General features: G+C 53.2%; 3 protein-coding genes across 44 annotated transcripts in view; 1 reads left to right on the forward strand and 2 right to left on the reverse strand.

Moving 5' to 3' along the window:
* Positions 1 to 166: 166 nt before the first annotated feature.
* LOC117653287 (protein lethal(2)denticleless) lies at positions 167 to 4,940 on the reverse strand. Its single transcript, XM_034398874.1, has 10 exons — positions 4,743 to 4,940; positions 4,254 to 4,487; positions 3,976 to 4,167; positions 3,758 to 3,874; positions 3,557 to 3,683; positions 3,272 to 3,477; positions 2,974 to 3,188; positions 1,924 to 2,886; positions 1,590 to 1,841; positions 167 to 1,508 (listed from the first exon to the last, which is right to left on the reverse strand). Exons 1-10 carry the CDS (start codon positions 4,783 to 4,785, stop codon positions 1,122 to 1,124), a joined length of 2,736 nt encoding a protein of 911 aa, XP_034254765.1. The 5' UTR covers positions 4,786 to 4,940; the 3' UTR covers positions 167 to 1,121.
* A 450-nt stretch (positions 4,941 to 5,390) lies between these two features.
* LOC117653188 (dolichyl-diphosphooligosaccharide--protein glycosyltransferase subunit 1) lies at positions 5,391 to 8,688 on the reverse strand. Its single transcript, XM_034398675.1, has 5 exons — positions 7,450 to 8,688; positions 7,211 to 7,364; positions 6,946 to 7,129; positions 6,645 to 6,862; positions 5,391 to 6,558 (listed from the first exon to the last, which is right to left on the reverse strand). The coding sequence occupies exons 1-5, from the start codon at positions 8,556 to 8,558 to the stop codon at positions 6,394 to 6,396; spliced, it is 1,830 nt and encodes a 609-aa protein (XP_034254566.1). The 5' UTR covers positions 8,559 to 8,688; the 3' UTR covers positions 5,391 to 6,393.
* Positions 8,689 to 9,427: 739 nt separating this feature from the next.
* LOC117638915 (Down syndrome cell adhesion molecule-like protein Dscam2) overlaps positions 9,428 to 22,735 on the forward strand; it is a 102,247-nt gene continuing 88,939 nt past the window's right edge. For all 42 annotated transcript variants that reach the window (XM_034374101.1, XM_034374133.1, XM_034374124.1 and 39 more), the window contains exons 1-2: positions 9,428 to 9,555; positions 10,634 to 10,909. In XM_034374101.1, the coding sequence (XP_034229992.1) occupies positions 10,846 to 10,909 (64 nt within the window). In that variant the 5' untranslated portion in view covers positions 9,428 to 9,555; positions 10,634 to 10,845. The remainder of the gene's footprint in view (positions 9,556 to 10,633; positions 10,910 to 22,735) is intronic.

A 22,735-nucleotide genomic window follows, 5' to 3' on the forward strand; every position in this document is an offset into this window, starting at 1 on the left:
CACATTGCCCCTGAAAGTGGGCAGTTTTGGCCTCTAGCATCCAATTAGTTCTAACAAAATTTAGATGCATTGCGATTTTTTAAAAATTCTCTTTGTAGTTTTCTCATTTCTAACAACTAATGGAATCCAGCCATGCAGCACAATGAAAAGATACGTTAAACTGACATACAATTTAAATAATCACCTTTTAATTGTTCATAACAATATAGTCACATTTTGCTCCTATAGTTAAATATGTCATTTTACAAGTAGGGTACCATCAGATCAATAGAAAACAAGTGACCGCAGAGACGATTATCGGATTGTACTGTATCATTCACTGATGTTACAGCACTTGTAAAAAGCCAAGTAAGATACTAAGTCTTAAATTAAATTGGCATTTTGAAATTCAACTAGTGAAGTATTTTTTTTAACACTGTGCTGGCTGTACCTTTTTTCTCTCTTCATACAGTGAACATAAAAAGACACTTCATAAAAATAACACAGACAAGATTCAGTAACATGTAACTTATTAACACCAGTAATGGTTAAAATATTCTTCCTCCGAGTCACCAAAACTTACAAGTACACTGGTATCAATTCAATTAAAATATTCAGAAACAAACAAAAATATAGCATAATGTACACAAAATCTGAGACATTCCTCACAAGCAGATCTTTCACTCAATCCCTAGAGTCTCAAACAGTGGTTTCCTACAAGCAATTCCAACAACGGACTAACACTCCAGGTTGATTGCTAAGAGAACTCAGGCAAGACTTGTGCAGTCCCGCCAAATATAAAATAGAATCTTTGAATCCCATAAAAAAATTAATATGGGTACCACTTAAACTTGAGATCATTACAGAGGAAAAAACTAAAACGGTTGAAAAATAAAAGAGATTGAAATAGTTGAAGAAAAACAAAAAAACAATGTCAATCATGTAAAAGAGGTTGGGCAAAGTCACAAAATGTACATATGTTTAACAACAGCATTAGCAAGAGGTGGCAAACTTTACAAAAAGTCGAATAATTTCTTAAAAAAGGAAAACAACATACAAGTTCCCAACAGGACCTTTGGTAAAATCAAAATCTATGCTCCAAAATACAACAACAAATGCTAAAAGGATGTGTCTGGAGTTTTCTAGGAAACAACAGAGGTAAAAGGTTTGGCTGGTGGGTTGACACGGGAACACTGCTGTTCTTTTGATTTATCTGAGACACGGAAAAATTTAAGCAAACTTGTTGATGCTCCATTAGAGCTGCTGCCACTTGCAGAAGGATCAGAATTAGATGAACGCCTAGAAGGTGTTTTTCTATTGGTCTGAGTCGATGCACTTTGAGAAGAGCCGGGTGTGACTGGGGCCATGCGGCTGGAAGAACCTTTCCCAGGTGTTGTTCGGCTTGAACTCTTTGCAGGAGTCACTCGGCTCAAGGACGCTCTTGCTGGTGTGGCTCTACTTGGGGCTCCCTTGCCAGGAGTGGTCTGGCTGGGGGTTCTTCTTGAATTTGATGAATGTACAACGGCATCCTGCCCAACAATACAAACATGGAGTAGTGACAATACAAACAGCAACTTGATAATCTTCAACTAGCCAAGAGTTTCACAAACCTGATCTGAGGCACTCTCAGGCTCTTTCTTGTCAGTGGAATTCCTCTCTCTGCGAAGTCTGGTAAGCCAGTCCACATTTTCCTTATGGTGGACACCTGGCGAACACCTGTGATGCGGTGAAGTACCATCCAGAACATAGTTGGGCAAGTTCAATGTCGGAGAGTTGAAACCCATCCTACTGTGACGGGCACAAAGCTTTTTTGGTACAATTTGCGTAGTTTGACTGACAGCATCCTCTATTTTCCCAATACCCTGCAACAAAATCATGGAATAAGCCATGCATACAGACATCAGAAACAATGTAAATTCAATGTAAAGGAATGGTTCTCCTTACCTGCAAGTCATCATTATGCGGGAGTCTCTTATGAGGACTGTCAGTTCGTCTATCACTGATCCTCCTTTTAGATGGGGTGTCAAGGGGTTTCCTGGGTGAAGAACTTGACCCTGGTAGAACATTTTGATCCTCCACAGACGAAGTTTTCTTATCTTTTTTGGGACTGCAAAATGAAGACACTTGATGGGATGCTTCCGCTGTCACTCCACTTCCGACAGCTGATGTTTCATCCTTAGAACAGCTTGCGTTCTCATTGACTTTAAATTTTTTCTGGGGGCTCATCATTTCAGAAGGGTGACATCTCTTCCTGGGACTAGTTCTTCTGGCGGTAGCAGTATCCAGCAACGTGCAGTGCTTCTTTGGGCTTGATGGACACGATGAAGAGGCAGCATCATCTGGGTGCGGTCTCTTCAGGGAACCAATTGGTTCCATGTGGGGCTTCTTCGAGGGACTTTGACCTAGTGTATCAGCCAAGTCAACCTCATCGGCGGAGTGCTTTCTAGCCGGGCTAAACAAACGCCGGGCACCACGGCCTGGTCCAGCTACATTGTCAGGAACTTGGTTTAAAATGGGACGGGCCTCCTTCACACACTCCGGACAGCTGCTATCCTCCTCCCACAAAACTTCCAGACGCTTCTTGGAGCCGTGGGGAGCAGAGAGAGGTAAGGGCGCTCTGGTGGCGATGCAGCGCAAGCAGGGAGTGGACAGGCGATGGCACTGGGTGCAAGGCGCACTGGGCTGCTCCACCTCGTTGTCGGGAGTCCTTTGGACACACGGAGTCCACCGACGCCACGACGTGAAGCTGGGCGTGATTGGGGTGGCTGGAGTGGAAGGGTCCGCCTCCGAACGGCCATCAGCAAAGTCCTCGGCCCAGCCGTGCAGTTCGACTTGGTGGTTGTCTCCTCTGAACTCTTGACCCACCCTCCACATGCAATGCCTCGCATCGTCTGAGCAGGTCACAATCTACGAGGCAAGAACACCACAGATTAAGAATAACTAAAGAATACGCAAAAATACTTCAGAAAAAGACCATGCAAGAACATTTCATACCTTTACTTCTCCTATGGGGCACCAAGCAACACTTGTAACTTCAGCATTGTGGCCAACAAGTTTCACAATAGGCAAGTAAACTTCACCCTTCTTGCTGCTGGTGTCCCAAATGTAGGCATGCTCATCACTGGAACCACTCAGCAGGTATCGTCCATCTGGACTGAGACATGCTTTGACATAAAATGTGCTATTTTTATGGCCTTTGAATAAGGACACTGGAACAGATAAAAACAAATTAAAATCCTGCAATGACTCAACTGAGCTCTAGTCCTTTGAATTTATCAAAAGATAATCTTACCAGGTTGTTCTTCATAAGTAGAAACATTGTAACAATAAATTGTGTTGTCCATACATGATGCATACAACTTGAGTCTACTTGGGTCTAGAGCTAAACATGTAAAACCGCTTCTGCCAGACCCATTAGGGGTTGACATTGAATATTGTGGTTGTGGCTCACGTCGATAAGTTGAATAGCTTTTCCTGATGTCCCACACTTTCACTTTTCTGAAAAGCAAAACCAAGAAGGATTAAAATAAAGCATTGCGTAAATGGTTTATGAAACATCATAGGCTCCATATCTTACCCATCACCAGCCCCACAGGATATGAGACTGTGAGCATCCTGAAAAGCAAGTCCAGTTATACTGCTAGCTCGAGAAGGTGTTGGTTTAGTCCTGCGATTGCGACCTCCTGATGTATTTCCAGGAGTTCCTACAAAGAAGAAATAAGCAGTTAAGAATATAGATAAATTTTCAAAGAACAATTTCTTTTTTCTCTCTACTCACCAGGGGCACTGTGCGAGTTACTGATGAAATTGTCAGGCCGAATAGCAAGTTGATTCCTTTGAATCCGAGTATCCCAAAGCATGATGACTCCATCTCTTGCACCAGTAGCAAACATCACTTGAAACAGTAAAGATTTTCATTTAACATCATATTTTAGGTTGAGAGAAAATAGCCTTTTGATGTGGAATGCAGTAGAACAACACCTTTGAAATACTTACTCTTATCATCATGGGGGAAAGCAACCGTTTTGACGCTTCTTGTGTGCGCATGGAATCGGGCAACTTCTTGAAAGTTACCTGATTCTTGCACATCCCACAAAACGGCAGTGTGATCTCCTGAGGCACTGACCAACTTCATTTCTCCTGGTGCCCATGCAATGTCAAATATGGCATTGTGATGGGCTTGGTGACCTGTGAATGCCAGACCCACAGAATGAATCACCGTACCCCAAAGGAGGAAATTGAACCCACAAGAGTCAACAAGCTCTTGGACTTACCTTCAAATGGGTTGTGATCACTGCGTAGATTTGTGTTTTGGAGAGCGATTTTACCATCTTCGTTGGCCAAGGCCAGCAAGTGCTCATTTTTAGGAGTGGTACAAAACGTACAAGCAAACACTGGAGGTTCTGGGTTGAAATCTGGGCCTTCTGTGCTCGGTACTATTCCTCGGAACTCATCATAATCATGGCACTTCAAACGTCTGAGTGCAATCCTGTAGTCAGACCAAGTTCCTGGACAGAAGGATACAAATTGCAAGTTAACTTAATGATAGACAAATCTAACCTCTCAATCGTCGTTAAGAAACACGAGAATTTTACAACAAATATCAACGAAACAGACTATTTTATGTTTCTCAGCGAAAAAGATGCAAATTTTAAGTTCGTGAGAGGAAATGTTGGTGAACACATGCCTTGTTTTATTATTGTTTGAACGTTAAAAGGCTCAGCAGAACAGTAACGATCTCAGGTTTATCGGCGAATACTTACTTTTTCCTTGTTCCCGTACGTTGAGAGCGTCGACAATATTCATTTTTCGACTCTGAGTTCAAATGATGGGCAAAAATTTAACGTACTTCATTTACTATCAGAAAAATAAAGCGAAAATCCATAAACTGTCGACGTTTGTTGTCCTCAATCTCGCGCGAAGACGTGTGTGTTATTGAAGTGCTGCCAACTTCCATGTGAGAACTCAAATCTATGAACAGCATTCCAAAGAAACACTTCTAGTCCAATGCAAGCCACAGTTTACATCATCGAACAATGAACACTAGATACTTTCTCCTCGAAAAAAAATTGTTTTCTGTTAAGTGGAATGGCTCTAGATGAACATGTTTTTTTGTTACCAGCTTGGAGCTAGTGTTCAAAAGCGCGCTAGAAAATTTAGTGGCGTGATCGATTCCTCGCACGAGGCTACCTTCAGCCGATATGAAAAACTTCACGCTGATTAAGGGAAGCAAGGGAAGGTCCTTAAACGACCACGTCAGGGATGGCGAAAAGAGACAGGGACCGTCGGGAAACCAAAACCAATAGAAAAATCGAAACCCCCAGACAGGAAGCGTGATTCTGAATGCACCCAAATGCATAGTTGGAAATGTAACCCAGGGTGAGAGCAGGTGAGAGTAATGTAACTGACGGTAAAATGGTTGTACTATTTATTCAACGTCAAATCAGCAATACACATTTAGTAACACATGGTCATAACTGTAATGCCGGGCTAGTTTGTAGAATATTTGCTCTCTAGTCAAAAGAATAGTGACCCTTGTTCATTCAGAAGAAAACTTAGTGAAACTGGCTCATTTTTTAAGAATTGAAATTCTAAGCGCTTATAATTAAGAGAGGTGACTTGAAAAAACTTGTTGGGTACTTGTTTCAAGATTATCAAGATTCATAAATTCAGTCACAATAAGTTGGTATTATTAAAGGAATTTGCTTGTAAGGTTTAGTGCAAGAATACACAGTACACAATTGCACCTGTGATGCTCATTTCCATAATCACATTTTTAAAAAGCCAAGATGGTAATAAAGTTACAGTCCGTTCAGTGCAAGATTTCAAAATTACAAGCAATGAATATGTAAGTTCTTACAACTCTATGAGGCATCTCACAATCAAACCGCACTGGTCATTTGTAAAAAGAAAAAAAGAGCATCCCAAACTCTGTGTAAAAAATTGCAATTTGCGTGATTAGGTGAGACTAAGTGTTACAGTTTCATACCTAGTAAAGCTTACCCAACTAACCTTGTCACCAAAAGAAGATTTTTAGTTTAGACACCATGAGACTACAAAGCTAAAGTTTCTCATCTGGAAAATACTAATTGGGAAAAGATAGCTGGTGACAAGGCAGATGGCTTTCTAGAACTTAAGCATATAATCAGGCCTGAATACATGCAAATTTAACAGGTAGAAAAACTTTACATAGAGCGTGTTATTATACATAAGAAAGGAATGCAAAACATTGACTAATATTTAATACAACTCCTTTCCAAACATGACAATTGCTTCTGTGTGTCACACAACACACATAGTATCACAATAAATTGTTCTTGATCTATCATTAAATGCTAGACATCAGGAGAACTATTACAGAGGGACCTCAAAAGCAGACCTTAGACTCAAATTAAATACTCAGTCTTTGCATAATTAGTGTTGAAGGCTTTTAACAACAACTGAGATCTTTTCCCTAATGTCAGACTTCTTCTTCACCAATGGCCCATCAACTTCCAGGAAAGCTGTTCGATTGATTTTGCCTGGAACAAGTTTCTCTACATACAAAGCCTGCTGCTGTGCCAAAACCTCCTTTAATGCCTGAAAAATGAAATTTTTTTTTAAGGATTATTTGTTGTAATGCAACTAGAGGTATGTTTCAATTTTAAATATATCAACAACCCTACCTTGTCTAATTTCTGAAGCTCAGAAACTTTTTCAGCAAGTTCAGGACCATCAGATTTCAACTTTGTTTGGTGATCAGCAATAGCTTGAGTCTCAGCTTTTAGGTCACTTGTAACAGATTTTAATGATGAATTAAAGCTGTTTAGATCTTTAATTTGCCTGAGCTTGTTCAGTTGGTCGTCATAAGCATCATAGGCAGTCATCCTCTTAAGTTGGTGGCCTGATAATTAAAAAGAGAAATACATTGTAATAAGCAATGGACCATAGGTTTTTATGGAATAAATAAATTGAAGTGATACCCACTCAGAACCTTGTCCACCAGACCAGCAATGCGAAGTCTGTTTTCACTGGCTTCGTCCTTGTTGATAGAGAAATCCAGGCGGACGTAGATGATGACAAGAACAAATAGGAGGAACAGGGCAATTATCAAAAGAAGAGGTTCTTGCAACATCAACAGCCGTGGGAAAGTGTAGCTAATCTCCACATCCTGAAAGCAAGAAAAAATCCATGATACTCAATTGCCTTAAAAAATAACTCAACTGAATAATAATGTGGGATTATCAGGTACCTGGATGTGATGCTCAATGAGGTTGGTTTTGTGCAGAACAACAACAGGGCGGCCCTTGGTGTCCAGGTAAGTAAAATGAAGAGTATCAGGAAGACGATTGATGGCGTATGGAGCCTTAAGCTTAATGTTTGTGCAACCCTCAGGAAGAATAATTCTGCAACATATAATTAATTTTTTTGTTTAAATCTCTTAGTAGATTAAAATTAGAAATTAACAGTAGAGAGGAAATAAATGATTACCTGGTAACAGCATCATCTACAATCATATCATCAAAGATGTGATCAATAAAACGAATCTTAAGGATATAATTGTCACCAGAGTTGTACAAGTACTCGTAGCTAGGCACATTGTAGCCAATAACATAGTGAGTTTTCCATCCTCCAAAGAGAGGGAACCTGGGACGTAAATTTAACTCAACAGCATCACTCATGACTCTCATGTTGGAGGTAGAAATGTTTCCAATATCATCCCGGTAGTAAGCATCAGTGGCAGATGCGGGGAGAATGGTCTTGAAGCTTTTGACACTTGACAATCCACTGCCACTCTCTCGTTGGAACTCGAAGCGGGAGAATGAGCCTTTCAAAATGGCTCCAGTGTGCTCCAAATCGACGGTCTCTTCAATGGCAATGTTACCCCAGTGAGACACTTCAATTGCTCGCTGCAAGTTGCGGACTGTAAGGAATGGGGTGTTGTTCTCGCAATGAATGACCATAGCATCATGGCTGAAGGCTGGGATGTTTTCATATGGGCCGTAGTTGAGGGACTGGTCAGCCTGGCTGACGGGCTTCAGCTTGGTGTAGCTCTCCACATTGCGTGCGCTCAGGTTGACTGTTGTCTTCTGCTTGACGACAAGGTACGGGCTGAAGATGTAGTGGCTGCCAGTGTACTTGATGAGCTGCTTCTCCTTCTGGGAGATCTCCTTGGGGAACGGCTCCAGCAGGTGGCTGTGGATGGTCTCCAGGGTGATGGTTACCGTCTTGCCGGTGCTCAGAGGGGTCTTGAGGTCGACGCGGTAGAAGCGGTGGCCGCTCCTCTCCTGGCCCTTGACGGTGGTCTCCACCAGCTTCATGGGCTTGACGCCCCCCTTGTTGGGCTCCACCAGGATGGCGTTGATGTAGGCCATGGAGGCCGTGTGGGCCTCGTCCACGACCAGGATCACATAGCGAGCCGCCTCGGCGCCCGTGTTCTCAAACACCATCTGAGTGTTGATCTTGACAAGTTGCGATGCCAGGTCGACTAACCTGTCAGCCTGCTTCACCCGCAGTGAAGGGCTGATCACGTCGGGTGCGGCCAGCGACGAACCGCACAAAAACACCAGCGCGACCAGCGCGACGCGAAGCCCCGTCATTTTAAAGCCACACGCAGCACACTGAAATTCGCGACTCTGGACGTGTCGCCGTCGCCACCTCGGCAGAAGCAAACAAGCCGGCTGAAGACGACGACACTGAAAAAGCAGACCGACGTGCCAACTCGCACCGGAAGTTGTCACGACTACGGAGCGCCGCGCCGCAGCGCCAAACTCAAACTGAGTGCTTCGCGGACGGAGATTCCGAGCGCTTTACGGGGTGGTTCAGTGAAAAGAGACCCGATGATGGTTAGGGGAACCTTATCGGGTGTGCTTGAAGTTGAAGATTCGAATCGTACGTCGAAAGTCCTCACTCGGCACTGGAAAAGCCGTCGGAATCGATGAATGGCCGTGAGCTCCATTCAAACTGATTCACAGTCCCTGACACTGTTGCCAACGGACGCCATGTGCCTCGCAGTTTTGGACATCATCGTAGCGACATGCCTTTGGTTGGAAAACAAGTAAGAAACAACAAGGTAACGTTTAGAACCGCTTGCACAAGAAGTCTTTCGGCGTGCTTTAAGCGCTGAAAGAGCGTAAGCGGCCGATCACGGCTAAGGGTTGGCTAAGGGGTGGACTGCTTCCACAAGGCGGTGCCTCGCGTGCCGAAAGGGTTGCCTACGCGTGGCGGGCCGTGTCCGAGGACGCCGTCTCCCTCGCACCCACAGCGCGTAAAGCAGTGCGACAAGGACGCGATGCGCTCCTGCACGCGTCCCTGGCGCCGCTCTCCTGGCTCCCCCACCAGCAACGCGCTCGGGGGACTTCGGCAGACTTCGGGACGCGAAGGAAGCGGCTCGGGCGTCGCTTCGGGTCGCACTCGGCTCGCCTGGGCTGCGTCTCCTGGCGTGCTCTGCTCGTTCGTCAATACAGCACCGTGCTGTGCTGTGCCGCGGTTGGGGTGTGTTTCGCTCGCGCCCGCTCCGTCGCGCCGTCGCTGTCCAGTGCTATGTGTGTGTTCGTGCAGTTTTAGGTCGCCGTCGCGTCCTGTGGATTTTTCAAGGTGTGTACACCCGCCTGGACGGGTGGCAGGACGTCCGCCAGGCCCTCGGGGCCGTGTTAAGGCCCGGAGCCCGTCCCGGAACTGTGTTCCGCTGGGTTCCGTAACCTCCCCTGGCCGCCGGACCCTCGCAGCCAGGTGTGCCCGGGGTGGCCGTCGTCACCGCGCCCCCCTGGACGACGAGGGGCCGTAACATCGGCCTTACGTGGTCCTGCACTGCCGGGCCGAGGCCGCGGCCGAGTATGACGGCAATCCCAGCTCCGAAAAGCCGCTGACGAGACTGGGAAAGCGGCGCACCCCTGCGGAGGCAGCAGAGGAACCACCCCTTATTGTCTGGCGAAGACGGAAGCGAGTGGTTTTCTGGGAAACGCGGGCAGTTGGAGGCGCCCCCCGGCCGGCAGACACCGTTCTGGGGCGTTATAATGCTTGTCTGTGTCATCCCGACGCCGCCCGACGGCCGGGAGCGGCCAGAAAGAGCTTCTGCAAGGGCCACCCCCGCGCAGAAATGGGGTTATGTTAGGGCTGTAAACATTGGCTCGGAGTGACGGACCCGGGGTGCTTGCGGCCACTTTTCGCCGGGTTTGGAGTCTGGTTTTGAACCCGGGTCGGTCGGGCTGGATGCGGGATGCTTGCCCGGTGCTTTCCCTGTCGGGTTTCGGCCGTTTTCGTTGAAAATGAGCCCTTGAAAGAGGCGAGAAGTGGCGACAGGGAGAGCACCGTGGTGCATCAGACGGCTGGCGAGCGCGTTTGCACGTCGCAGAGCTCTCACATTCCGAACTCCTGCTGCGTTTCGCTTTGCCGCGGGTTCGAGTACCACGCTCTGCCGAGTTTTTCCCACTCCGCCTGTACTGGGCGGACCGGCTCCAAGTTCGAATCAGGGTCGCTAGGGGTGCGGGAGGTGCGGGCAGCGCCTGGTAGGTGGGCAACCCTGTGACACGGTTGTACGTCGGGTTGCCTACCTGCCAGATGCACGGGGCCTTTGCTGCCAACCTAGTGCCGACCCCAGTCCAGTTTCTTAGCATGTAAACACGAACCTCTCTCGTGTGCACAGCCGTCTAACCAGGTATTGTTTATGTTGCAGGTGTTTCGGTGTTTCGCAGCCAAAATCATCAGTGCAGTGTCTAGTGATCAGTGTTGAAACCGAGGTCGGGAAGGCCTTCGGTAGCCGCCCCTGGGGGTGGCACAGTGTGTGTTTGTGAAGTGAAAGTGCGTTCATACCGCGGTACCTAGTGCTAGTGCTCAGTGCCCCATTTGGATTACTCTTCTCTGGCTATTGGATTAAAAGCCACCGCCATGGAGGCCCGTCGTATGGATTACCTTCTGCCTCTCTTCTTCGCCCTCGCCTTCGCTCTCACAGGTAAGATGCATGCTTTCTCACTCTGCCCCACGTCGCGAGACCACTTCTATCCCAACCAAAACGGGGTAGAAAGACAAAGGTGGACGTTGTCAAGACAAAACGCCCCCCTCTGAATCCAGTATTTGAACCCACGACTATAAGCGTAAGTCCACTTCGGGCAGCTTGTCCTCCTGCTGGCAAGTGTGTTTCGCAGGCTGTGGTTCAAATACTGGCTTTGGACGGACGTTTTGATGGCCAGTCCACCTGGTTTCGATCCCCTCGCTGGGCGCTTCTGTGTCAAAACCAGCCAAACTCAGCCTCCTGTCAAGGAGGTTGCTTGTCAGGTGGTGGTTTCTGGCATTTGAGCTTTCCAGAAGCTGACATTTTAAAATGAGACATAGAATGTCCCTGACGAGTATCCAGCAAACATTATGGCCAATGAACTCGGCTCGAAACATCAAAATGGGGCTCTAGAAATGGGGAGCACCCTGTCATAAATTTAAAAGCTATGCTGCGAATCGAACTCCAGACCCTGGGGGATACTACCAGCGATTTTAAGCTCCCGGCCATTGATTTTACTGGTTTAACTATTGACAAACGGCGGTACGTTCAATTTCCGTGTGCGCCGATCCATTGAAAAGTGACGAGAAACGTGACGATTCGAACCCGCAACTTGCTAGTCAGATCTGAACCCCTTTACCCACGCGGCCAAGCGCTCTCTCCTGATCGTGGCCGTGCCACCGCGTGCCTGCGCGTGGGCGCGGAGTAGCCTAAAATTGCGCCACCGGACGGTCTTCGGAAATGCCAGGCCGAGGCAGGAGGCCAGAGACTCTGCGAATGAATGCGCACGCGAGGGACACGGGGCACCATCGCGGCATCAGGGAGGCGGTCTGGCTTTTCGGCCCAAGGAGCGGTCCGCCAGCTCGGCCTGTCCGCCTGCCGCTGCCTGCCAGCCTCGTCCGACCGGCGCCTTGTGAATGTGAGGTGGTGGGCGACGCACGCACACTGCGACGCACCGCCGGGTCGCGTCGGCCGGCCCGTCTCGTGCGCACCTGCCGGGCCTGCCGGGCCCGCTCGCCCCGCTGGTCCATCGCATGCTGCAGCTGCTCCCGTTGTTGTTGTTGTTGCTGCTGGAGCGGCGGCGTCAGCTGGGTGCAGCGTTGCCGCGAGGACGCCGCGAGGACGCCGAGGAGGGTCTGGAGGGTCTTGGGGCGGACGAGGAGCAGGGCGAGCGGCGCAAGCTAGCGCAAGCGGGCTGTGTGGGCTGGCGGCAGGCTGGAGGCAGCTTGTCCTGGCGTTCCAGGCGCTGTCCTGGAGTCAGTCCCTGGAGTCGCTTGATGCGATCGTCCATTTGGATGGAGTGGGCTAGCAGTATTTATGTGGGCTGCTGAGGCGGCTATAATGGAGGCTGTCAGAGGCTGCTGGAGGCTGCCGTCGGGTTTGTCGTGGCAGGCAGGTGTCGTGGAGTCTGCTGCGGATGATGATGTCAGTTGCCGGAGAGTTTTGGAGTCTGTTCGGTCAGTGTCAGCTGCCTGGAAGTCTGTTCGATGACAGTGTCAGCTTCCTGCAGTCCACTCGATGACAGGATCAACTTCCTGCAGTCTGCTCGATGACGGTGTCAGCTGCCTGGAGTCTGTTCGATGACAGTGTCAGTTGCCTGGAGTCTGCTCAATCACAGTCAGTTGCCTGGAGTCTGTACGAGGACAGTGTCAGCTCCCTGCAGCCTGTTCGATGACAGCTGCCTGGAGTCTTGCCCGCTCCCTTCCACTGCGCTCTCGGCAGCCTACGGCAGCCCGGCAGGTGACGCGCTAATTATCACCTGGCGTCCAATCGCTGCCATCTTCGTCGAGGGCTCCAGAGCGAGCGAGCGAGAGGGAAGGGGTGGGAAGTGGGATGCCTGCGCGTGGGACGAAGGCGCCAACACGCCGGACGGCCGCACACGTACTTGGCACGTACTTGGTAAGCACTGCGGCAGCTTGTCCAGGATTTCGGCCCAACGAACCTGGAATCAGTTTGGTCGAGTTACGTGGATGAGCGCAGGAACGCGCTTCAAAGTCCCGCCGGTTTACGACGTCCGCGGAGCCCTGGGGTCATTGGGGGACTGGAGGTGTGTGGAGGACTGCGCGTTGCACAGTGGGACAAACCGGTGGAGGCGGCCGGAGGCGGCCAAAACTCTCAACGCGTTTTCAGCTCCAGGGTCGCTTACTGGGACTCGAACCGAACGTGTGACCCCACCAATGGATGGCTCTTCGAACGTCGAATCCATTGGTGGGGGTCACACGTTCCGTTCGAGTCCCGCATCTAGTGACTCTGGAGCTCAAAACGCGTAAAGAATTTGGGCCGCCTCCACCGGTCTTCTGGCCCACTGTGTGGTGTCCCCCAAGGGTTTTAGGTTAGGTCAGTGTCGGTGCCGTGCCGCGTGACGGCTGCATGTTTGATGGCGGCCAAATGCTTGGGGAGTCAATCAGGCTGTGTTGTCCAAAGACGCCCCGCCAAAGCCGCGGCATTATTGATGAAAATTGCCCAATCGGACGTGCCATCTCGCAGTCCGGCCGTCGGTCCGCCTGTCCGCGCCACGCCACGCCAGCCACGCGCAGCCACGCCACCGCAAGGAAGGAAAAAGGTCGCGCCTCGCGCTCACTACGACGGAACCAATAATTTCAGGAAAATATCTAGTAGGTCGGAAAACAGAAAGGAAAACTAATGAAGAGAAGCAACGTTCTACCGGCCGCTAGAGTGTCGAACCCACGTCAAAAATAAGACTATGCAAACCGGAACCAGACACGCTAACCACTGGACTAACACGACTTCACACGCATTGAACACCTCGACCAGAGACAGCGCCTGTCTCGCTGCTTCCGCGTGAGGTACAGCCCGCATGTCTGTCTGTCTGTCTGTCTGTCTGTCTGTCTGTCTGTCTGTCTGTCTGTCTGTCTGTCTGTCTGTCTGCCTGCCTGCCTGCACCTTCGACAATCATCGCGGCGGCGCCTCGCGGTGACTCACTGAGTGACGTCATAGTCCACCCTCCTTCCCCGCCGCGTTCCCCGCCCTGCCCGCCCCTGCCACACCCCAGCGCGTGTCCAGCCCGGAGCGCGTCGCGGACGTCGCGGGGGGTCAGTGGCGGTACGACACGTCGCAGTGGAGGTCCTGCCTGGCCTGCAGCAGACTGATTCCGGGAGGCGTTTTCGCCGCTCTGTGTCTCTCTCGCACCTATTGGGGCGTCACATGAGTGCTAGAGAGACGGGGCGATGTCTATAACTCACACCGTTCACAAATTTTTGGCGATTTTGTTCTTCTGCTTGCCCCGTTCGCGATTCTCCGAGCGTGAAAGCCACCTGATTTCTGGACGGGCCGCGCGTCACTGCGTCACCGCGTCGGCGGGGAGGTGGCGGTTCTGGAGCAGGGCCGAGCAGGGCCGAGCAGGGCCGAGCAGGGCATCCTCGTCCGTTCCGCGTCCGTTCCGCGTCCGTTCCTTAGTCCGTCCTTGTCGGCGCGTCGAGCCCACCCATCCGGAACCAACGGACCGACTCAAGAATAAGACGTGTTCCGGTGCGCGGGGTTAACAATTACTCCAAGTCCACGCCCAAAAAAAAGTATTTTCTTTCTTTCCTTTCTCTCTTCCTGAATTTGTCCTTTCGAACCCTTCGATTAGCGCCAACAGGTGCAGCTCCGGTGTGTTACGCGGTCATCCTAGGCCGTCCATTAGAATTATAAAGGGGCGCCAGCCTTGTTTGCAGAGGGCCAGAGGGCCGGCCTCTCCCCCCGTTCCTTTTTTTACCGGTCGCATCGCTCGCGGTAAATCGATTAGTGCGGCCCCCGGGAAATGTTTTCCGAGAGGCGAGCGGGCGCCCTCGTCTTTGCGAAGCGGTGCGGAGCAGCCAGGCTGCATAACTTGATTCCACCTGGACGTACCCAAATTGTCTGCTTTCGGCTGACGCCTCTATGCGCTTCATGTCGATAATGCCGCACAGTGGGCCAGAAGGCCGGTGGAGCCAAAACTCCAGACGCGTTTTGAGCTCCAGAGTCGCGAAATGGGACTCGAACCCAACTTGTGACCCACGAATGGATTGCTCTCCGAATGAGGAATCCATTGGTGGGGTCACACGTTCCGTTCGAGTCCCATTTAGCGACTCCGGAACTCTGACAGGCTCGGACTGGCCCCCAAAAGGTCCCAGCGGATAAGACCGCAAAAAGCCCCCGATCATCATTATGTTTTTACCCTTCATGACCAACTTTGTGAGGCTACCGCTCCCAAACTAGTTGCGGTCAATAGCCTTCCCGATACAGGGCATGAAAGAGTAGGGTCTTAAGAATACTAGGGCGTCGAGGGAAGCCTTTTACGGCTACTAGATTGGACACAGTGGCCGCCCAAAGTCAGCAAAGTCAGCAAGTTTCCGAGATTCGACCACTTTTTGACCAACTTAGTCGGAAAGTCGTTGCGGTCAAAGCCAAAATCGTTGTGGTCAACGTCTTCCCGATACAGGGCATGAAAGAGTAGGGTCTTAAGAATACTAGGACGTCGAGGGAGGCCTTCTACGGCGACTAGATTGGACACAGTGGCCATCCAAAGTCAGCAAAATCAGCAAATTTCCGAGATTCGACCACTTTTTGACCAACTTAGTCGGAAAATCGTTGCGGTCAAAGCCAAAATCGTTGTGGTCAACGTCTTCCCGATGCAGGGCATGAAAGAGTAGGGTCTTAAGAATACTAGGGCGTCGAGGGAGGCCGTTGACCGCAATTAGATCGGACGCAGTGGCCGCCCAAAATCAGCGAAAACGGCTACTTTCGTCCTATATATACTAGGACTCTTTGACCAACTTTGTGACGTTACTGGTCCCAAACCCGAAAGGCCCCGGCAGATTTTTCTGCCTGTCTGCCCTGGCCAGTCCGAGCCTGACTCTGGAGCTCAAAACACGTCCTGAGTTTTGGCCGCCTCCCGTCTTCTGGCCCACTGTGTGCCGATCGTCCTGGTGTTAGTTGGAGGATCGCTGTGCAAATATTCCTAGGCCGTTTCAAGGGCCACTGCGGGGCCTAACGGGGCGGCTCCGCTGGGCTCGGCACGGCAGCCATCTAGATAGAGTATCTGCGGCGGCGGATCGCGGGGCGCGCGGGGCCCGGTCTTGGCTTGGTCGGGGTCCTCCACTGTATAGATTCGGCCGGCGCCGCCGCGCCCTGGGAGGCGTCTGTCTTGACGGAGATCTTGAACATCTTGGAGGAGAGGAGGAGTTTTTCCTGCGGCGCTGTGCACGGCCCTGGAGGCCGGATGGCGCGGTGTGTCCGGGCGGGGCGGGGCGGGGCGGGGCCTAAGCGTGTCGTGGGAGCGATGGTCTCTTGATTACTCACTAACTGCCCGATTTGCTTTTGTCTTCGTCTCGCGATCCCTGCCGTACTGCTGTACTCCCTGGGGGCCCTGCCGGTGACTGGCGCCTCTGCCCGCCAAGTCGCCAGAGCCTTTGTTTCGCCGCGAAAGGGACGCCGCCCTCTCGTCGCCCAGAAGAACAAGCGGCGGGGCTGTTTGCGATGAAAGGGGTAAAAATACCCGCCCCTAATTTGAAATCGAACGGCTTTGGCCGGCTGGCTGACCCGTTCGCGGTTTTCGGAGTCCCCCGGCGGCGCCCGCGTCTATTTCCAACCACTTTGCTGCGCTGCACGGGCGGAGTGGAAACGAAAAAGGGGGATGGATGCAAACGGCGGGGTCAGGGTTCGACTCCCGGTCGGTGCGAGCGGTCGTGTTTACACGCCGGGTTTGTTTACCTTTTTCGCGCTTCTGCGAAGGAGCCGCAGAGCTGTGTACGTGTGTCTGTGTGTGTTTGTCCGTGTGTGTGTAGATGATGTGATTCTAGGGCACGGCAACTAGGTGGCGAGGCCGTCGTGCGAACACGGCATTGTCCGCCAATCGCCGGCCGTATGAAAAGAGAGAATTGCTTATTGGCGTCCTCCTCGACGATCCGCTTCCTCTTTCCTCCACCGAGCCGCTCCACAGTGGGCCAGATGACCGCGGGGGTGGCCAGAATCTCGGACGCGCTCGTCTCTAGAGTCTCTAAATGGGACTCGAACCGAGCGTGTGACCCCATTGCTCTCCGAACGAGGAATCCATTGGTGGGGTCACACGTTCGGTTGGAGTCCCATTCAGCGACTCTGGGGCTCAAAACGCGTCTAGAGTTTTGGCCGCCGGCGCCGGTCTTCTGGCCCACTGTGCGCCGAGCCGCTCTGCTTGTCCAGCGGAAGTCGCGCCGCGGCCGGCCGGCTACGCTGGAGGAGGCGGAACATCGACCACGTGACAGTGGGGAAATTTTTACGCCCATTTTTTACGAGTACGAGGGAAGTCAGTCACTCTACTTCAGAATTGGATTTTCGGAGCCGCTTGGCGTCGTCAACGGAGGCCATAACTACGACGAGTCGTTCACGATACAAAGCGCGGGCGTGGGGCACCCCGGGCCGAGGGTCGCTCTGTCTCTCTCGCTCCCCGGCGTCGTCCTGCGAGTGCGAGAGAGACAGAGCGAGCCCGCTGGAAGGAGCCCGGCCGTTTGAATGCATCAGCTGACTGGATAATAAGCGCCCTTGATGTGTGCCAATTGGCCGGCGGGCCAGGCAGACAGACAGACAGGCAGACAGACAGACAGGCGGACAGACAGGCTTAGAGGATATGCCGGGGTGGGCGCTGCGAGCGAAAGGGTTCGCCATGGCGGGGACGGCGACGCGGCATTTGTAAACTTACACCTCTCGGGGTGCACGAGGGGCCTAAGTGAAGGGGCGACCACTTCGTCTTGTCCGTCTGTGTGTGTGCATGTGTGTGTGTGTGCGTGTGCGTGCGCGCGCGCGTGTGTGTGTGTGTGATGCAGGCGACGCTCGTCCGGTGCAAGGCGAAGGGGGAGGGAGGACGTCGGCTTCCGGCTTGAGCCTCGGCTCGGCTCGGCAGCAACGCCCTTCTCCTCGATCTCAGGCTTTTACAGTGTAAAGGCGATTCCATAAACCGCGTGTAATTCGCTGGCTGAGGCTGGCGAGGCGGCCGAGGCTGGGGTCAAAGGCGTCATCAAAGTTTATACGGGCCACTCACTCGTTGGGCGCAGACTTCCCAGACGCGGCGCTGATGCCGCGAGACTGCTTCACGCACCTCTTTTGACTCCTCGGCCCGCACTGAGAATCATTTCTAGGCTTGCAGTGAGCGTGCGAGATTTGTTCCAGCCCCAGACACGCACGCACTCACACGGACGCTCCACGCTAAGCAAGACTCGAACGGAGCGTGTGACCCCAACAATGGATTCCTCGTTCGGTGAGCAATCCATTGCAATCCATCACACGTTCGGTTCGTGTGCCAATTTAGCGACTTTGGAGCTCAAAACGCGTCCGGGATTTCGACCGCCTCCACCGGTCTTCTGGCCCACTGAGAGCTCCCACACACTGGCAGGGTCTTGATGCAAATGATTTGTTGTGTCTGGTGCGGCGTGTCGGCGTGTCCCTGTGGCCCTGGCATTGTCAGGGCCGAGGCCCCTGGATTGCCTGCAAGCCCATGCAAGCCCTGCAGGTGTGCTCCACACGTGTACGTGCCGCACTCACGGCCCGCGTGCAGCGTGCAGCGGGGACCGCTACGGTCGTTGACTCGCACCACGTAGTCACGGGTTCGAATACCCGCTTTTTTTTCGCCCCAAACTTTTCCCCCCGCTCGTCGCCCTTTGGTTGGTAGTGTCCTCGATGGCATCGGCGATGCAAATTCGGGGCCCTTGGCTGCGGCCCTTGAACGGCGTGGTTATTTTTACGCCCCTTCCCCTCCCCTCCCCTTTCCGTCCCTTGGCGCGAGGAGTGCGCTGCTCAAAGGGAAAGGCGTCGGTGGCCCTTCCCGATCCTCTCGGCCCTCTGATTGGGCAGGGCTAGGGCTGGCTAGGGCACTGCTAGGGCACTGCTAGGGCTGGCGGCGCTGCGGCACTCTCTTCACCGTGGTCGTAAACAAGGCCTCCAACCCCTCCCCTTTTTCGCCGCACAGTGGGCCAGAAGACCGGCGCAGGCGGCCAAAACTCTGGACGCGTTTTGAGCTCCAGAGCCGCCAAACGGGCCTCGAACCGAACGGGTGGCCCCACCAATGGATTGCTCTCCGAACGAGGAATTCATTGGTGAGGTCACACTCGGTTCGAGTCCCATTTAGCGACTCTGGAGCTCAAAGCGCGTCCAGAGTTTTGGCAGGCTGCACCGGTCTTCTGGCCGAGTCTGCCGCGGAAAAAAAGACTTTGGACGGAGCCGGAGCCGTCCGTAGTTGGGGGGGGGGGGGGGGATTGACACTCGCTCCGCCGAATGTAGCGGGCCCGGGTTCGATAGTCCCTCCGCCCGCCGCCGGCGACGCACGTTTTTCGCGCGCAGGATTATGACAATATTCACGAAGGACACGCGGGAAACAGCCGCGGTGACATTTTGGGAGGGCGGGACCGACTCGGCTCAGCTCGTCTTGCCGGTAGTCGTGCCCACGCGCACTGCATTGTGGTCGCGTTGCTTCGCGTTGCTTCGCGTTGCTTCGCGCTGCTTCCGGTGGTGTTTCGCTTCGCCTCCATGGAGGCGGACGCGGCGCCGCCGAAGTGACGCTCAAGTGACGGCGAAAGTGGTCGCGGCACAGTTTGACAATTTTACAGTGCGACCGCGTCCAGCAGCTGAGCTGTCGTGCCCTCTGTGCGAGAGAGACAGAAGTTATGCACCCATTGGGAACCAGGCAACGTCAATAAAGTCACTCCTGCCCGGGCGGGAGTTGAACCTTGGCCCCTGGCCTTACGGGTCGGAGGCTTTGCCCACGCGGCTACCGACGTCATCTATCACAGCTGCAGCCGCTTCGCCCCACCTGGGCCCTGCACTGTGATCCAGCCTGTAAAGTTCTTCCCGTGGCCCCGTTTACAAATCCGTGGCGTGGAAGGCTTGGAAGGCTTGGAAGCAGCGCATGTTGGAGTCCGCCATGGCCAGCGACTGTGAGTTCCTTTCGTCGCTTTGTCTCTCTCCCACCCAAACGGGACGCTCCACGGGTGCGAGAGAGACAGAGCGAGGAGAGCGACTGTTGGAGGTAATCCTCGATTGCACCCCAACCCGCTCCTTGTGCGCTCCTGTGAGCCTTCCCCGCCCCGCCCCGCCACCTCGGCCACCAGCTGTGCTGGCCCGGCTGGCCGGCGGGCCCTACATGCGCCCCGCGCCTTCATAAGCACTTGTCCCTCCCCACGGCCCAGCACGGCGTGGCCGCGGCGCCATCTGAGATGCTGTGTGCAAGCCGCCACGCCGCCACGCCGCGGTCCGGGCGAGGGGGCGGGGGCTGGCAGGGCCGGGGCGGCGGCCCCTCCCACCCCCTAACTTTGCGAGCCCCCCTCGTGTCGTGCTCAGCCTGGCGCCCCCTCCCCTCTCTCAGCCTCCGGAGGGCTCTCCGCACCCCCGCCGCGCCACGCCGCGCCACGCCGCGCCACGCCGCGCTCTCCCGGCGGTCAAAGCACCCGTCGATCGATATGTCCCGTTCAGCTGGGCGCGCCGGCGTCTCTCTCGCACCCACGGCGCGCCCTACTCCCTCCCTCCCCCTCTCCCTCTCGCCACTACCTCATTCTTTCTCCCTGGGCACGTCGCGCATCGCATCGCCCATCCCTTTCCTGTTTTCTTTCCAAGCAGACAGACGAAAAGCTCGGCCGCCTGTTGGGGCCGCCCCCTACCCTCGTGCTCCGCTGTACCCCCGTGCCGCGGCACCCTGGCGAAACAGTGTTTGAACGAACAGGGACGAGCTGGTCTGGCGACCATCGCACAGTGGGCCAGAAGACCGGTGGGGCGGCCAAAATACTTGACGCGTTTTGAGTTCCAGAGTCGCTAAATGGGACCCAAACCGAACGTGTGACCCCACCAATGGACTCGTCGTTCGGAGAGCAAATCCATAGGTGTGGTCACACGTTCAGTTCGAGTCCAATTTAGCGACTGTGCAGCTCAAAACGCGTCTAGGATTTTTGCCGCTTGCATCGGTCTGGCCCACTGTGCACCGCCCTCACAATTCTCGTAACCCGGATCCTAGATTTGGCTTTTGTGCTTGCTGGGGAGGGAGGGGGCAGGGGCTAATTTCTACCCTTTCCCCTGGAGGGTCCGCCTAGCTCATATAATTTTCTGTATGAGAAAAATTTATTATAATTATTTTTTTGGATTGAAGACGCGCCACCCTTGCCCTTGTACCTGCCGTGACTTTGTCGGACGTTGTACGGCATCGCGGCGGACGCAGGGCTTTGTCCACGACACGACCGGTGCTTATTTTATTTTCTTCTCTCTCTTCGCGCAATTCTTTTTCTCTCTCTTTCTCTCTCTCGGAAGCCCGCCACGCCGTGCACGTTTATTGAACTCGAACCTCTGCACCCATCCCACCTGCAGCAATATGAGGGTTGTTCAGCCCTCTCCGTTGTGGCCGAGCACGTGGCCAGCGAAATGTCGCTAATGCGACTGGCGTGGGTTCTAATACTATCAGCAGAAAAAGCTCTATTTTTATTCCTTTTTAATTTTTTTCGTTTCTGTTATTTTATACTCCCAAGCCGAGTGGGGCGCGAAATGCGGCTCCCTGTGTGGTGGCCGCGTGCATGCATCGAGTGCGACTTTGCCGATGCGTGCGGCAGTGCGTGCGTGTGCGTGCGTGCGTGTGAGTGTGCGTGGTGGGGGACGGTCGTGGGGCTATTTCCGTCCTTTCTTCGCGCGAAATATCCTCCTTCCTCCCCGGTCGCGCTGTGCCGCGCTGCGCAGCGCCGTGGCGGCGCTGTGCCCGCGCTGCACGTGCTGCCCCGTGTAAACAAACAGCCATTCTTCGACGTTGTATCGAAGAGCGAAGCGAAGCCAAGCGAAGCCGGGCGTTGGCACACGGGCCATGGATTATTACGTAACATTTTGACTTCGATCAAAACAAACGTTACACCAATCACCAATTCCCTTCCCTCGCCTCAAAGAAAAATTGAACGTCTAAAGGTATCATCTGCTAAAAACACTGTCTTTCCTCGTGTTTGAACCTAGGCCCGTTTAGTCCGTTTTGCCTCGGTTTGCGGGGATGACGAGGCTCAGTGGGACAGAAGACCGGTGGAGGCGGTCGAAACTTTTGACGCGTTTTGAGCTCCAGAGTCGCTAAACGGGTCTCGAACCGAGCGTGTGACCCCACCAATGGATTCCTCGTTCGGAGACCAATCCATTGGTGGGGTCACTCGGTCGGTTCGAGTCCCGTTTAGCTACTCTGGAGCTCGAAACGCGTCTAGAGTTTTGCGCCCCCACCGGCCTTCTGGCCCACTGTGCGGGGGTGCGGAGTGGCGCATGACCCGGCACTGCTCGCGGGGATTAGTCGCCGGGCTCCCAAACAGACAGAAGGTACACTCGTACACTACACGCGCCAAAACGGGGTCGGCGCGGTCGCCGCCGTGATTTCGGACTGCTTGCAATCGTCCCGAAAATTCAGAATCGTTCCAGAGAAAAATAAATCACCGCGGGAAAAATATTGTGTCTCGGCCGGCCCCGCCGGTAGTCGAATCCAGGCCGTGCACTTGCAGTGCTTGCAGTGGCCCTGCGGCGGTCTCCGCCAAAGGCGAGCGTTATGAAAAATTCAGCAACCTTACGGTGCCGACGGCGTCCTTGGCACCGCGTCGGGGGCGAGGTCAAGCGTGGCGTGTGTTTGATAAGCCGTTGGGGATGCGGAGAAGAAGGGTTGGTTTGGCGGGTGTTTGAATCGCGGACCTAGGCGGCAGTGTAGCTGCACGTTGGCCCGACTTGGAAACGGGTTAAGGGCGGATTGCCGCTTGAGGGGACAGGAAGCTGTAAGGGAGCGGGTGGGTGGTTGGGGGTGGCGGCGCAGGGGAGGGAGGGAGAGGGAGGGAAGGGAATGAG

The sequence above is a fragment of the Thrips palmi genome, unplaced genomic scaffold (assembly GCF_012932325.1).
Source record: "Thrips palmi isolate BJ-2018 unplaced genomic scaffold, TpBJ-2018v1 HiC_scaffold_10, whole genome shotgun sequence".
Lineage (NCBI taxonomy): Eukaryota > Metazoa > Arthropoda > Insecta > Thysanoptera > Thripidae > Thrips > Thrips palmi.

Excerpts from the sequence above, each read along its gene's own strand:
- LOC117653287 (XM_034398874.1), bottom strand. The coding sequence starts at position 4,785 with ATGAATATTGTCGACGCTCTCAACGTACGGGAACAAGGAAAAA. Across the intron at positions 3,189-3,271 it reads TACTTATGAAGAACAACCTG|TGTCCTTATTCAAAGGCCAT; the intron begins GTAAGATTATCT and ends TATCTGTTCCAG. Across the intron at positions 1,509-1,589 it reads CTGAGAGTGCCTCAGATCAG|GATGCCGTTGTACATTCATC; the intron begins GTTTGTGAAACT and ends ATTGTTGGGCAG.
- LOC117653188 (XM_034398675.1), bottom strand. The coding sequence starts at position 8,558 with ATGACGGGGCTTCGCGTCGCGCTGGTCGCGCTGGTGTTTTTGTGCGGT. Across the intron at positions 7,365-7,449 it reads GTAGATGATGCTGTTACCAG|AATTATTCTTCCTGAGGGTT; the intron begins GTAATCATTTAT and ends TATATGTTGCAG. Across the intron at positions 6,863-6,945 it reads TCTGGTGGACAAGGTTCTGA|GCCACCAACTTAAGAGGATG; the intron begins GTGGGTATCACT and ends TTTAATTATCAG.